The following is a 16,558-nucleotide window of genomic DNA, read 5'->3' as shown; positions in this document are numbered from 1 at the left end:
AAGTTCATGTATCCAATAGGACTACTAGTTAGATTTCTTCCAGGTGGATGCACTTTAAACAATATAGTTTAAGGTTGAATAACACCAGGTAGTGTTTTTGGTCTTTTGGCAATTCTTGCCTTGGTTGTGTTGACCTTAAACAATTCCACCAATTTTCCCTTGTCGCCTTTTAAATACTTGTAGAACTTTATTCCCCTTTCATCTCTGGCTGTCCATACCCTGCATTCCCTCCCCGAGCATTGCGAGGCCAGACAAAGGGCACCCATCTAATCCAGCACCGTGTCTTTTCAACACATGAAGCTGCCTTATACTCACTCACACTCACTTGCTCCATCAAAGTCCGTATAGTCTACATAGACTGACAGCGACTCTCCTAGATCTCAGGTCAAGGACTTTCATATCACCTCCTACCTGATCCTTTCAAATGGAGATACCAGGGATTGAACCTGCGAGCTTCTCCATGCCAAGCAGGTGCTTTACCATTGAGCCACAACCCCTCCAGCTGTCTCTGGAATGCTCACACATAAGATGACAGCCAAACCCTGTTACTAGTCTCCGAGGTCTGCCATTCGGAGATAGACTGCATCTAAACATGGAGGTTTCATTATGGGTATCATGGTTCCTTACTACCCAGAGGCCAATTCCCCATCTGTTGCCCTGCCAGATCAGCTCAAAGGCCCATCCAGTCCAGTATTCTGCTTCCCAACACAGGTCAGCCAGATACCCCCGGGAAGTCCACGAGCAAGCCATGCAGACACAACCTTCTCCTGTTCTGATAACATGAAACCGTAATAGTATAAAAATAATATGGTAATTGGTATTGATTGAAGTATGAATATCCAAAATACATGGGCGAACAAACACGCCACTTCCCTTCCTTGTAACCGCGTCATTCTTCCGCCAGAAGGTGGCTAATAACCAAAGTATGAGCTCCAGTCTTCCCTAAGGCCATCCAAATCGTGTGTTCAGCTTATCTATGAGCCGGTAAACCTCTGATGTCTCTTCCCTACCACTGACTACAGAGGCTATGCAGGATTGTAAAGATCGAGATGTTACTTGGTCCTCAGTTACATCTTGAACTTTACTGCTGGTTTCAAGGCAGGCAAAGCGGCAGGGCCCAATTGGATACCACTCAATTTCATCAAGGATTTTGCCACTTGGTGGTCTCCAGTTTGAACACCCTTGTTCCAGATTCTTGATTATTCTGGACAGTTTCCCTATTACCTGGCAGGAAGGCTATAGGGGTTCATCTGCCTACAAATAAAACATCAATTCCAAACAAAGAAATAATCTCTTCCTAAACAGTTAGATCACAAGTTACAGCAGGCAAGCATCTCAAAAGAGATATCCCTTCTAAAAAAAAATAAGGCATTAAAAAATTAATTCCTCTTTAAAAATATTAACTGTCAGATTGAATTAATTCCTCTTTAAAAATATTAACTGTCAGATTGAATTAAATTAACAGACCCGATGAAACGGTGGAATTTTGCAATTCTGATTCTGAGATAGACTGCCCCAGTACATGGAGTTTCCGATAGAAACACTTAAAGGGTATGAGGTTCTCCTGGTACTTCCCACTTTGTGAATGAACCATTGCACTTACCACAGGGGTGAACGGGCGCCTCCAGGAAACGATGCCAACCAGGCCAGAGAGCGCCAGCTACATGGGGGTAAAGAGAGAAGTTATTACCATCCACTGAATGTGGTCAACGAGGAATGGGGTGACCTAGATTGAAATCTCCACTCAGCCAGGAAGCTTTTCTAAGTGACTCGAGTCAACTGCTACCTTTTAGCTTCATTCACCACATAGGGTTGTGGTGAGTATAAAATGAGGGTGGGAATATGAACTGCCTTCTGTTAATTCCTCGGGGAAGAATAGAATAGAATAGAATAGAATAGAATAGAATAGAATAGAATAGAATAGAATAGAATAGAATAGAATAGAATGGGTAGCCACGTTAGCCTGTCTGTAGTAGTAGAAAAGAGCAAGAGTCCAGTAGCACCTAGAAGACTAACAACATTTGTAGTAGGGTATGAGCTTTCATGAGCCAAAGCTCACTTCTTCAGATGATTTGAAGAAGTGAGCTGTGACTCAGGAAAGCTCATACCCTACTACAAATTTTGTTAGTCTTCTAGGTGCTACTGGACTCTTGCTCTTTTCTACTAGAATAGAATAGAATAAAGTAAAAGCTTGCATGTCACAGATCAACTAGGATTTTGATTCCTGAACCACTGATCACCCCTTTCTTCAGCCAAAAAGAGACTAGGAACGTGAGCGGGGAGGTATGAGTTTGCCCAATACCGGATCATATCCTTGGTCCCTCAGATTCAGACTGGGAGTGGCTCTCCAAGGCTTTTGGTGGGAAGATCCTTGAGATCTTTGAACGGGAGGTGCCAAGGCTTGAACCTGGAACCTTCGGCATGCTGAGCAGTTGCTTTATCCCTGAGCCACGGCCCCTCCCCAAAATGCATTTAGACCAAATCAGACTATCTGTCCATCAAGGTCAGTAGTACTGTGGCTCCCCATTGTCTCGGGTGGAGGACTTTCACACCACCTATTACTTGATACTTTTAACTGGAGATCCCAAGGGTTGAGCCTGGAACCTTCTGCGTGCCCAGCCAGTGTCTTGCCCCTGAGCCCTTGTCCCGCCCACAAGTTCAGCCTTTGATCAACCTTGGCAAAGCTTGTCGAGGACTGCAACCTAACACCAACCGAGCTAGGAAGGAGCGAGTCGTTTGTTTATCAAGGGTCTCTCCTCCAACAATGGAAGCCAGCATCTGTGGTTAGAAGACGGTAAGAACTTCCCTTCTGGATCAAGCCCATGGACTCTCTATCTAGTACGGATTCATTCTTCCCACAGTGGTCAGCCAGATTTCCTTAGAAGGCCTAGAAGCCAACCCTCCCCCTGCCCCCCCCCGAAGCCAACCATGACATGATCTTCTACCTAAAGACAACTTTCTCTTGGCTTTAAGACAAAAACGAGGACTGGCTATCAGAGAGTAAACCAATCCAGCAAAACGCATGGAGACAATACCACAGTGGCGCTGGGGCAGTTTGGTATGAAAATTAGAGCAGGACATCTTATTTTCATTTGTGAAATACTGAAGGGTAACGTGGGAAGTGACATTTTAACGTGATTTTAAATATTGCTTTTATTATTTATGCAAACCACTCTCAGCTTTGGCAAACAAGACATGGTGTTAGTTTTGATAAAGGGTTAAGCAATTCACGGAGAAGCTCTCTCGGTGGCTGTGAGCCATAACAACAGCTCAATGGAACTTCCATGTCCGGAGGCAGTCTACCGCTGAATCCCAGATGCCAAGTTCAAGTGATAGAACAGCAAACACAGTCATGTTCTTCTAATGGACTTCTCACGGGCATCTGTGCCATCTTCTAGGCATGGAGCAGGGGTCACTGGGGGTGTGGGGGGACAGTTGTGAACTCCCTGCATTGTGCAGGGGGTTGGACTAGATGACCCTAGAGACCCCTTCCAATCCTATATGATTCTATAATCTAGCTGACTATTGCTAGAAGTAGGATGTGAACTATTAAGGAGAAAATACATATCTGCTCTAAAGCTTGTGCATACTTACAAACACCAGGAACATCTTTTTTACAATGCTTTGCAGCTGATGGAGATAGCTTTCTGTATAATTATCCCAGGGCAGTTATATTTTTCATCTACACCTTTAGCCAAGAGATGATGTGCTTTTAAACGAGTGCCGGAAAATAAATATAAACTATAAAGCAAGCCACAAAGAGCCTTTAGCGATTAGAATGAAATCACAGCCTCGCTGAATCGAACCAAGATCCGTCGAGTCCAGCGTCTCATTTCTCACCAGCTAGATGCCAAGAAATGCTCACAAGCAAGACACAAAGTCAATGGCTCTACCTCATATTTTATCCTCAACGGCTGATATTCAGAGGTATACTATCTCTGCACATAGAGGTTCCATTCTCAGCTATTCGGCTGCTACCATACAGTCGTCTCGGTGGCCCTAATTGAGGGCAGAACGGTGGGGTATAATTTTTGCAAATAATGAATATGTTGGACTTGCATGTGTGAATTTATCTGTGCTAATGTGCCTTGCTGCCTAAAGATCCGTCTGTCCAGCACTGTTTCCTATATTTATAGGGCTATATAGTCCTCGATATAGCTCGAGGGCTATATCTATAGCCAGGGGTCATTTCGTAGAAAAAGAGCTGGAGGAACTCATTAGCATAACTCATTAGCGTATGCCACACCCCTTGACATCACCAGAAATGTGTCATTAGCATAACTGATTTGCATATGCCACACCCCCTGGTATCACCTATCCTGGCTGTTTTGGACCCAATCCTGGCCATTCAGGACTGGAATTGGACCCAAAATGGCAAAAGGGGGCTGAAAATGGCCGAAAAGGGCCCCTAAATGGTCAGGATCAGGCCGCTGCTGAACAGGAGAGTGATCCACCACCCGTCAGAGGCCCGATCCGGGCCGTTTCAGCCCCAATCCAGGCTGAAACGGGCCCCAAATGGCCGAGAGTCAGGTGGTCAGGGCCACCTGACATGTGACCTCTTTGGGGAACTGCCGGAACTGCGTTCCTACGTGTTCCCCCTCAAAATGAGGCCTGTCTGTAGCCCTCGAGCAGGACAACAAAGACAGCAACCATCCTGCATTGTTGATCTACAGCATCTGGTATTCAACAATCCATTTAATTATCGTGGCTAATAGGAGGCGTGGGTAGGGGGAGTTCAGACAGTTATACTCAGGGTGGGTGTTAAAGGGGTGGAGAAAGCACGTTAGAAGAAGTCAAAGTAACATTTTCTGCTTGAATGTCTCAAACGGTGGTGGCAAATTTTCATTAAGTGAACCTTTATTAAGCCTTGAAATTTCAAAAAAAAAATCTGTAAGTTGTTTTGGACGTTTTGATACACAGGGAGGAAAACCCAAATACATTGATTTAATTGAAGAGCATGTTAGAAACAAAGTTATGTGGAAAGTTTATTGGTGTCAAGACTCTCTGAAATATCTAAGAAAAGATATTTCCAGAAGGTCTCCTTGTATCAAATTTCATTGCCCCTGCTCAAGGGTTTCACTCAGATATAAGAAACACAGTGCCGGACAGATGGCTCTTCAGCCAGCAAGACACATTAGTACAGCTAAATTCATAAAATGTAAGTCCAGTATATTCATTATTTGAACATTTATACCCCGCCTTTCTGCCCTCGTCGGGGCCACCAAGATGGCTGTATAATAGCTGAGAATGGAACATCCATGGGCAGAGGTAGTATACCTGCAAATATCCTGTTGGGGATAAAATATGGGGGAGAGCCGTATACTAAGGGTGGGTGTTAAAGGGGTGGAGAAAGGATATTACAAGTCAAAGTAACGTTTTCTGCTTGAATGTCTCCCACAGTGGCGGCAAAAGTTCACTCACAGTGAAATCCTAAACACACTTACTCCCGTCTAAGCCCATGGACTTAGACTGGGATAACTCTGCTTAGGATTTCACTGTAAGCGATTCTTTATTAAGCCTTGTCATTTAAAAAAAAAATCTGTAAATTGCGTTGGATATTTTGATATACAGGGAGGATTGATTTCATTGAAGAACATGTTAGAAACAAAGTTATGGGGAAAGATTATCGGTGTCAAGAAGAATCTCTGAAAAATCTAAGGAAAAGATATTTTCAGAAGCTGTTCTTTATCAAACTCTTCTAAGCAAACAGTATAAAATTATGGACTGTTGGATCAAGACCGTATTCTTACTGGGACTTCTACTGTGGTCTACTTTTCAGGGAGGATATAATGCGCTTCCATATATTTACATATGAAACTGCCTTATACTGAATCAGGCCCTCTGTCCATCTGCCCGTGGCTTTCCAGGATCTCAGGCAGAAGTCTTGTCATATAACTAACTACGCAGTCCTTGTAACTGGAGATGCCAGAGATCGAACCTGGAAACTTCTGCATGCCAAGCAAATACTCTGCCGTTGAGCCACGGCCATTCCCCTTCCAGTTGTCTTTTAAATATATACATATAGAGAGAATATTTGGATGAGATGTGCTATATTTATATATTAGTCTTATTTGAAACACTGAGGTAAAACCACTGTGGCTACTTTCAGGCATAAGCAAGAGAAAAGATGTGCAAATAAAATACATAGAGTGGTGAACATATCAGACAAGGAGGACTTGGGAAAACCAGGTTTGAATCCTCACTTTGTCAAGAGCTCAGGGGATAACCTTGGGCCAGTTTATCTCCCAGCCATACCTGACTCTCAGGGTGGTACTGAGGAGAAGAGAAATATACTCAATTCCCCAGTTTGGTGTAGTGGTTAAGAGCGCGGGACTCTAATCTGGAGAGCAGGGTTTGATTCCCCACTCCTCCGCTTGAAGCCAGCTGGGTGACCTTGGGTCAGTCACAGCTCTCTTGGAGCTCTCTCAGCCCCACACACCTCACAGGGTGTTTTGTTGTGGGGATAATAACAACATACTTTATAAACTGCTCTGGGTGGGCATTAGGTTGTCCTGAAGGGCGGTATATAAATCAAATGTTATTATTATTATTATAAAATGCTTTGATAGCTGCTGTAGCACAGTAGTTAAGTGGTTGGGCTGTGAATCAGCACTCTACTGGTTCAAATCCCACTACTGCCATGAGCTCAGTAGGTGGCCTTGGGGAAGCCACTCCTCTCAGCCCAGCTCCCCAGCCATGTTGTGAGGATAATTATAACACTAACTTGTTCACTGCTCTAGGTAAAACACTGATCTGTCTAGAAGAGCGGTATATAAACACAATTGTTATTATTGTTGTTGTTGTTATTGAAGAAAGGGTGGGGGGAAAACACACGAAAGAGATGAAGGGCCACAAAATAGCATCTGGGTATTTAGTTCAGGATGGCCTACATTATCTTCCCTCCTCAATTTTATCCTCACTACAACCCTGCGAGATAGGCAAAGACTCACAAGGCAATCCTAAGAAAAGTGACTCCAGTCGGTTGAAATAAATAATACTAGCATTCGATTTATATACTGCCCTTCAGGACAACTTAATGTCCACTCAGAGCAGTTTACAAAGTATGTTATTATTATCCTCACGACAATCACCCTGTGAAGTGGGTGAGGCTGAGAGAGCTCCGAGAAGCTGTGACTGACCTAAGGTTACCCAGCTGGCTTCAAGCGGAGGAGTGGAAGATCAAACCTGGCTCTCCAGATTACAGTCCTGCCACTCTTAACCACTACACCAAACTGGCTATTAGGCTGGAGCTTAGGCTGGAGTCACTGTTGAGTATTGTCCTGTAATAGGCCCACAGCCATTTGAATCCAAGTCTTTGTCTAGCCCTCTAATCTTTATGCCACACTGGGTCCCACTAGAGGACAGTTCTCCCCTATCACCCACCAAAACACACACATACACACACGCAGGATTGCCGTGGACTCACCGGAAAGCCCGCCCAGATGGGACACGAATTCCGAATGCTGTGTACCGGCATAATGGTGGTCACTAGGAGGCTGAAAGTGACGATGAGAACGCCAAGGACCATCTGGATGAATCCCAGGAGAAGGATGACCTGTAGCCAGGCACGCCGGACACGCAGGTGAGTGAAGCTGTGCGAGGTGCGAGCGGTCAGGGAGTAGCTGGAATCGCTGCGCGAGGGCATGACGTTGCCCCTGGACAGGAGGTGAGAGCGACCCCGAGAAGAGCCGGCAGAACGGATTTGGTTCTGGGGGTGGGATCGAGCCGAGTTTGCAGGCCCTGCTTGGAAGATGGAGAACAGCCCAAGCAGGACTCCAAACAAAGCAAATAAGTGAAGGTTTGATTCGTTTTTGTTTTAAAAATCCCCTTGGTTCTGTGGGCTTGGCACTACATAATGAGGACTAGAATTCTGGACATTCTGCAGTTTTACTAGGGCCCTTCCCTGGAAGATGTAATCATGAGAAAAGGGTGCCTCTGAGCATGCACAGAGTCTTTCTTTCCTGGGTAATCACAGCCAGCCTGCACATGCCTGGGCTTGGGAGGGGGTATTCCAGGTGAGAGAGGTGGGGGTGCCCAGGTCGCATCTGAGCCTTGGCACCTCTCAGAATTTTAACTGCCAAAGAAGGCAGGAATGGTTTGGTGGATGACCTGCCCCAAAAGCAAATGCAGCCCCCTGGGCCCAGTTTCCCCAGAGAACCTCTGTGCAGGGCAGGGACCATCGACCCTTAGTGTCGGGAAAGGGACCGACCCAACCATGAAATCTGGAAGAAGAGTAAGCACCAAGATGCTTTCAGGAACCTGTCAGGTCTGCCCCCAAATGAGGAAGGGGCATCAAACAGTTAGTTGAATAGAAAGGGATCAGACCCTCGTTAAATCAACCCCAAAGAGGAACCGTCTTCCATGTTCCATGTGCAGAATCACAAAAACGGATTAAGGAAAAAATAAATCCCTACCTCATCCATGAACTGTTTGTTGGAAGGGAAGGGGGAAATCCAACTTTTGGACATCCAGATATTGACAAGCAACAAGCATTAAAGAGTATTCTCTGATCTGCATTAAATTATCTTGAGGGTGGGCTGCATGCTTAGGCCCCCAGAGAGATGCCAAAGCGAGGTGTACTGAAAATTAAGGGGGACACGGATTCCCCATCCTTCTCTGCAGCTCGGCTCAGCAAGATTCTCAGAAATCGAGGGTGAGGGACTGGAGTAGATGTTTGCCGTGGGGTGTGCAGTCTGGGGCTGGGTGTGCAGTCAGGATCGAGTTTGCTCAAAGTAGGTTCCCAAGAAAGCCCTGGCCTGGGTGGGCCTGGACAGGCCAGCTCTCAGAAGCTAAGCAGGGTCCACCCTGGTTAGTTGGATGGGACACCACCATGGAAGTCCAGAGTCATCATGACCCAGAGGCAGGCAATGGTAACTCCACCTCTGTTCACCTCTCGCCTTCAAAATCCTATGGGGGTTGCCATAAGTCAGCTGGTACTTGACTGTGCTTGACACACACACGTTTCCAAGAAAGCAAGGGGGAAACAAATCACAGCAGCGCTCCCTCCAATGGAGTAAAAATACAAAGTGATTCTCGGACAGGCGATGGATTCCCAGCCGACCGCAGCTCTGCTGACAGCCCCCTCTGGCACCACTGCCCTCCTCGCCTGCCCACCCCTGCGATGGCCTTCTCTGGTGCTGGCAGACAGTCAGGGAAAAAGAAAATGTCCGGACTCGATTCCAACCCCCCAGAGGTCTTTAAATGAACGGCTGGCAAATCAGCTTGCCTCTGCAGCAACCAACCTGAGCGGGATGGCGAGGAGAGAGGGGGGGCAGAAGGCAGGCACGGGTCTCCTCGGGTGGAGGGAGCAGATCCTGGAGTTCAAATGCTACCCGAGAAAAGTTGAGGGGCTCCCAGAAGCAGTCGGAGGAGCAGACCCTGCAGGAGGAACGTCCAGAAATGCAGCGAGATCCCTGCTCACCTTGGAGGGTGGGGAGGGATCCAGAGAAGGTTCCTGGAAACTTCGGATTTCAGAGGCCAAAATTCGGATGCGTCTGGAAGACAGAAGAAGCCCGGGGGCACGAAAAGGCCAGCTGGAAGGGAAAGGCAGCCGAGCTGACCCCGGGGGAGCAGGCACTGATCCCAAGTGCTGCTCCCTGGAAAGTTTGCTCTGGGTTGCGCACCCTCCCTCCAGAAAGCCCCCTTGCTCTTTTGGAGGACCTCCTTCCTGCCCAGCTGGCTCCTGGACATCTGCCTGGCTTGCTCCTAAACTGGCTGCCCCCGCTCCAGCTCCCCAGGAGGAGAAGCAACCGCTGCAGTCTTACCAGGGAGGAGGGGAGGAGCCAGCCACCCCCAGCTGCAGGGCAGCTCCGGGCCAGGGATGCTCCAGGCGCCGCCTCTCCCGGCCAGGCGCCTGCATCCCTCTCGGGAGGATGCTCGGACTGGTCCTGATGTTGCGGGGAGGGAGGACACGCCCTGCCGCGGTGCAGCTTGGGAGTTGTAGTTCTCCCCCTCTCCAGTCAAGGACAAGGGAAGCTCGGTTTCACCAACGGTAAATCCACTTTGTCCTCACTCGGGAAGCCTAGGCAAGGCAGAGCTCGGAAGCTAAGCAGGGTCCACCTGGGTTAGCAATTGGATGGGCGACCTCCAAGGAAGACGAGGGTTGCTATGCAGAGGCAGGCAATGGCAAGCCACCCCTATTAGTCACTTGCCTGGATACACCCAACAGGGGTCGCCATAACTCGGCTATAACTTGATGGCCCTTTCCACCACTAGTTTAGGGGCAGATGCTGAACCCCTAGCTTTGTCCTAAGTGTGGCAAGCTCCCAAGAACAAGGGGTTGTCCCCAATAATGAGTCTATTCTGAACAGGTGCTCACTTTAGGGGAGAGTTTGGAGGAGGTGTGTTTATTTATATTGACTTTTTATGTTTTAGTTTTATATTTTTATTATTTTGCCTGGGAAATCAGCCTTGGTTTTACTCCGTACTCGCCTTTTAAAATTCACACTCACTGCAAAATTCAGGGGGCGGAAAGATCTGCCCTTTCAAACTGTGAATGGCAACTTCAGGGGTAAAATACCCGGAGATTTGTTGTTGTCCTTCTTCAGTCCATTCCCTCGAATTTGGGCGCATCCAAGAAAACCAAAATAAGCCCATAAGCTATAAAAATCAGTACGTTGGTTACTTCTGGAAGGTGGGTGTGCAAATTCCAAGGAGAGCACAGCAATTTTGAAATGACCCACAATAGCTAGAGAAGTTGTGAGCACCGAATGGGTATGGTTGCTACAAGGGAGACCCTAGAAAGGGCCTATGGAACTGCTTCTGGGGCATGTGTGTTCAATTGAGTACCAAGAGTGCCTCTGAGCATGCCTTGGACTGATAACTACCTACAGCCAGGGCTCATTTTGAGGGGGAACGTGCAGGAACGCAGTTCCGGCAGTTCCCCAAAGAGGTCACATGACAGGTGGCCCCGCCCACCTGACTCAGCCATTTGGGGCCCGTTTTGTCCTGGATTGGGGCCGAAACGGCCCGGATCAGGCCTCTAATGGGTGGTAGATCACTCTCCCGCTCAGCAGCGGCCTGATCCTGACCATTTTGGGCCCCTTTTCAGCCCCTTTTTGCCAGTTTGGGCCCAATTTCTGTCCTGAATGGCCAGGATTGGGTCCAAAACAGCCAGGATAGGTGATGTCAGGGGGTGTGACATATGCAGATCAGTTATGCTAATGGCACACTTCTGGTGATGGCAAGGGGTGTGGCATATGCTAATGAGTTATGCTAATGAGTTCCTCCAGCTCTTTTTCTACAAAATGACCCCTGCCTACAGCACCTGAACTGTGAGTGTGTATGTTACAGCCAATTGTGTGAGTAGAACTGCCTTTCCCAGAAGAACCACTTTACCTCATTAACTCACAGAGAGACCCTTCATAAGCTTCAGAGTATGAAAGCCAGTGATCAAGGGAAAGCGCTGGCCCCGCCCCGCACATCTCGAACTTTAAAACAAGAACTGAAAAGCGATACGCCCCCCCACCGTCCAGAACCAGCTCCAGACAAGAGCAAAAATCCAGGGAAAACAACGCCGCTTTCAGCCAAACTTTTCTAAATGGAACCTCCATAGTCAGAGGAAGTCTATCTTTGGATATCAAGTGCTGGGGCGTTCACGGTGAGCAACAGCTTCCAGAAACGTTTACCTGGCCGTCGTAGTCCAGTATCCTTTTTCCAACATGAATCCTTGCCAAAAATTAGTCAAAGGCACGGAGGTTTATTGTATCAGTTGCTATTTCCATGGAACCCCTATGCTCGGGCAGGGGCACCTCTGCGTGTCAGTTGCTTTAGAGAAGGGGAAGCAGGTTAGGGCTACTTCTTTCAAGCCCTACTTCGGGGCTTCCACGAGTCATTGGTCAGGCATGAAATCGGCCTTCGGCCTAGTCCAGCAAGGCATTCTATGAGGCTGTTAGTGAAGTGAAACCTCCACGTTCAGAGACAGTGTACTTATGTATACCACTTACTGGGGGGGGGGGCACAGGAGACATATTGCCTTCCTGCCCCAGAAGCACACATCCTTTACTGAGAACAGACACTATGGATCATGGTTCACTTCAGTAAGGCAGTTCTTATTAGCCACAATAGGAATCCAGGAATCCAGATTCCAGGAATCTGGAATTGACCCCATCTTGGGACAGTTATTATCTGTTTGTTGTTTTTATGATGAACTGTTGTTTTATGGTTTTAATATTTGTATTATATTTTTATAATCTGTTGTGCCTCGCCCTGAGCCCGCTTGCGGGAAGGGCGAGTTAGAAATTTAATAAATAAATAAATAGAAGTTCAATGGAACCTCCTTGGCCCGCTGCAGCATACCTCCAACGCGCCACAGCTGGAGACTGTTAGCAGGGGAAACCTGTCATGTTCATGCCTGCCAGCTTCCACAGGCTGTTGTTCGAAGCAGGAAAAGAGAGTCCGGCTCTGCCGCCTGGAGTGCTTCAAGGGGCTGGGCCACTGGGGGCGGGGGGGGGGGGGGTGGCACAGCCCAGCAGTTCCTGCTATTATCTCCCCTCTCCTTTCGGCTGCCATCAAGTCTCCCTGGGGGCTCTCCATCACTGCTAATGGAAGCAGCTGCCCAGCTCCTTCCTCTTCCCCACTCTATGCTAAGTGCAGGCAGCTGGAATTGGCAGGAACCTTAATTGGGGCCCCGTCCCATTCTCCCCCCCCCCCCCCACAATCTCTCTCCCTGGCACCCTGGAGAGCTTGGCAGGCAGGTGGTAGCAGCGGGTGCCAAGAAGGCTTTTACGCACCCAGGACAAACAGCACCCAACACACCCAAGCCCGGGGCTAGCAAAAGCACTCTTCCCCTCAACCACACCCCCCGTGGTTGAAGAGCCAGGAAAAGATATAGCAGGCTCCGTTCTGGCTGGAACCAGCACTTTCCATCCTGGAACTTGTCCTGAAGCATCCACTGCAAGGGGATTCTCTGTTGTTACTCAACAAAATGCACTTTGCACGTGCCCAGAAGCCCTTTCTTCAAATCTTGTTTTGTTGCTTTGAAGGTTCAGCGCCTAAGCCGTTGAACAGCTTAGGTGGGTAGACATGTTGGTCTGCAGTAGAACAGCAGGATTTGAGTCCAGGGGCACCTTAGAGGCCGACAAGACTTTCCGGGTGTAAGTTTCCAGGTGTCAGATCTCTCTTCTTCAGACACAAGAGCTCTGATACTCGAAAGCTTGCACCTGGAAAATCTTGTCATCTCTAAGGTGCCACTGGACCCAAATTCTGCAGGTCTGAGAGCTGTGACACTCAAAAGCTTACCCTATGAAAATCTTGTTGGTCTCTAAGGTGCCACTGGACTCTTGGTCGCCATCCTGCAGGTCTGAGAAGGGCGCTCTGGCAAGCTGAAAATCTTGTCGCCTCTAAGGTGCCACTGGACCCAAATTCTGCAGGTCTGAAGAAGGGAGCTGTGACACTCAAAAGCTTACTCTCTGAAAATCTTTGTTGGTCTCTAAGGTGCCACTGGACTCTTGGTCGCCATCCTGCAGGTCTGAGAAGGGAGCTCTGGCAAGCTGAAAATCTTGTCGCCTCTAAGGTGCCACTGGACCCAAATTCTGCAGGTCTGAAGAAGGGAGCTGTGACACTCAAAAGCTTACACTATGAAAATCTTGTTGATCTCTTGGGTGTCACTGGACTCAAATCCTGCTTTTCTACTGCAACCAACACAGCTACACACCTAAAACTAAGCCTTTTAAAAAATCCTGACAGTCAGCTCAACCCTCAATAGAAGGGGCTGGCGCGCAGCAGTGGGCCCCACCAATTGCTCCGTCTCTGGCCCCTCCAGTTTCAGGAGCTTGGTAGGTGACTGGAAAAGCTTCCCCCAGCCAGACACTCAGGAGACCCACTGACAGAGGGGCTAAAGGTCTGACTTTACGTAAAGCAGCTTCATTTAAAACATTACTACATTGCCAGCCCATTACCACCACCCTGTAAGGTAGGCCAGTATCTCCCTATTCCAACTGGGGGGATGCCGAGGCTGAAAAAGCTGGGGTATAAATGAAGAGAATAAAGAAATAAAAAGGCAGAGCCGACGCTATCGATAAACATCTCTCCTGTTTCCAATCTCAGATGGGGATGGAGTTATGCTTTCTGCACATTCCCAGAGGCACCATTGTTCTCCATCCGAATGACGACAGCCTCATGTTGATACTCTCAACCAAGCATGAGCCAGACAGATGAGTCAACCGTGGCTAGTATGGGCTCGGTAGGGCTTTAGATGATTTGGAGACACCGGCAGAGGCCCCTACTCACGTGCAATTCCGCCCCACCCCCCCGCATAAGTAACCTCGCTACTGCGAACAAAGCATCCTTCCTGCCTTCCAGTAAAGGATTCTCCTTGCTTGTTATTTCCTGAGACGCTTCCCTTAGGGAGGAAGATGTTGAACCAGATCATTTATAACACTTTTATTAATGGGGCGGAGGGAGGTTGCCGTTATACATCAACATCTGTTGACCCCAACCAGCCGTGAGAGAAGAGTTGGTTCTGCCTGCCCGGTGGCATAACACCCAACGGCTGGCATACATGCCAGGATCAGAGGACGTTGCATGGTGCATCCTAGTTTTAAAAAAAGAAGCAAAATCCTAGCCCTCATGGCTGATGGGGAGACAGTCGAATATAAGCAGCGCTCCGCAGACGGCTGAACCCACGGGTTGAAATTAAATCAAGTTTTCAGCGAAACATGAGGAAGAGCTTTCTGACAGTGAGAGCGGTCCCTCAGTGGAACAGGCTTCCTCGGGCGGTGGTGGGCTCTCCTTCTTTGGAGGTTTTTAAGCAGAGGCTAGATGGCCATATGGCAGCAATGCTGATTCTGTGAACCTGGGCAGATCATGAGAGGGAGAGCAGGAAGGGTTACATCAGTGCTTCGTTCTCGTGGCCCTTGCGTACATGCCCAGGGTAATGCTGATCGCCACTTTGGGGTCAGGAAGCCATTTTCTCCAGGCCAGTTTGGCCAGGGATCTTGGAGGTTTTTTGTCATCTTCCAGGCATGGACCAGGGGGCACTGGGGGTGTGTAGGGACGAGCTAGTTCTGAATTTCCTGCACTGTGCAGGAGTTTGGACTAGACGACCCTAGAGATCCCTTCCAACCCTATGATTCTAGTGGACCTTTCCGAGACAGCCATCCATCAACCTGCTCCCAGTCTGTGGGCAAGAAATAAACTCTACGTATTTCTGCAAACGTAAGGGGCTATGGAATTTTTAAGGATCAGCAAAACCCAGTTCTTCTAAGCAAACTTCCTCTCTTCCTTCCTCCTCCGCTACAATTCCAGCATCGAGAAAGGGACAGAGGTCATCTTGCTAAAAAGGATGGACGCAGTTGCAATACACCAGCTCGTTCCTCCTCCAGCAAGTGCATTAAGCCGAAAGGGATTTGTTGCTTAAGAGGTTTTTTTTAAAGGGAATATCCTCTAATGGTCAAAGAAACCTTTCCCTTTCCAAAAGGTGCAGGCAAAGGGAACTCAACAGGATCCAGCCTCTGCCAACACCTTACGGGCAGAAAAATCTGTTGGTGTGGGTCAGTTATTTGTACTGCTTCGTGCAGCGTTTGACAAAACCACGGGAAGGATCACGACTCGTTCCAATTCACTGCCACAGCTGTTCAGAAACTGGGCTGGGCTGGCATAGTCGGAGAACAGGATCTGAATCTTCTCGGTGAACCGCAGCAGCCATTGGGCGATGCAGCAAGCACACAAGGCTTAGATCCAAACAAAATCCACCGGGCCTCAGTCCTGCAGCTGAACATGCAACTGCAGCAGGGAGCCTCTGAGCATACACAGAGTTACTTCCCCCAAGGCCTATCACCGTGTTTTTAGATGCAGTAAGCCTTCATGGAAGATGGTCCACGTGCATCTTTGTTGTAATTATGAGGAAACGCCCAAGGACCCATTTGCTGGGCCAGGATCCAGACTCGGTTGTGAGTTCGAGGCCAGAGAAAAAGGGGAAGCCAGGCAATGCCCCACTGGACTGAAATGTCACTAAAAACCACCACCCCACACACACACCACAAGCACATTTAAAACTATTTTGGTTGCTAGATCAAGATGGGTAGCCATGTTCGTCTGTCTGTAGCAGTAGGAAAGAGCAAGAGCCCGGTAGCACCTATAAAACTAACAAAATTTGTGGTAGGGTATAAGCTTTCATGAGTCACAGCTCACTTCTTTAGATCCCTATGACTCATGAAAGCTCCTAGCCTAACACAAATTTTGTTACTCTAATAGGTGCTACTGGACTCTTGCTCTTTTCTGCTATAATTTGGTTGATATTTGTGTTCATTTTAATTGCTATGAGCTTCTCCGGAACTAATTTTTGACTCAAAATGGAGCTTAAAAAAATATGCTATCCTTACAACCACCCTGCAAGGTAGGACCAACTCTCTGCCTTTAACACAGGTGGCATTCGGACAGAGGCGATATTCGAATGGAGGACGTATCTCTGGTTGGTGCCAGATTCCCACAATCCAAACCCTATCAGACTTCCTGTCGACTGTACTGACGTGCACTGTAACCCACCTTGAGTCCCAGTGAGAAAGGTGGACTATAAATAATGTAAATACATTTTTAAAATCCTGATAAATACATAGCT

General features: G+C 48.0%; 1 protein-coding gene across 1 annotated transcript in view; it reads right to left on the bottom strand.

Moving 5' to 3' along the window:
* The window catches only part of ENTREP3 (endosomal transmembrane epsin interactor 3), a 39,416-nt gene extending 31,771 nt beyond the window's left edge, over positions 1–7,645 (bottom strand). Inside the window, exons 1-2 of the mRNA XM_054973221.1 lie at positions 7,427–7,645; positions 1,604–1,660 (exon numbers count right to left, since the gene is read on the bottom strand). Of these exons, the coding sequence (XP_054829196.1) occupies positions 1,604–1,660; positions 7,427–7,645 (276 nt within the window). The remainder of the gene's footprint in view (positions 1–1,603; positions 1,661–7,426) is intronic.
* Between the last annotated feature and the right edge of the window lie 8,913 nt (positions 7,646–16,558).

The sequence above is a fragment of the Eublepharis macularius genome, chromosome 1 (genome assembly GCF_028583425.1).
Source record: "Eublepharis macularius isolate TG4126 chromosome 1, MPM_Emac_v1.0, whole genome shotgun sequence".
NCBI lineage: Eukaryota > Metazoa > Chordata > Lepidosauria > Squamata > Eublepharidae > Eublepharis > Eublepharis macularius.
This window is presented reverse-complemented; position numbering and strand designations above follow the sequence as displayed.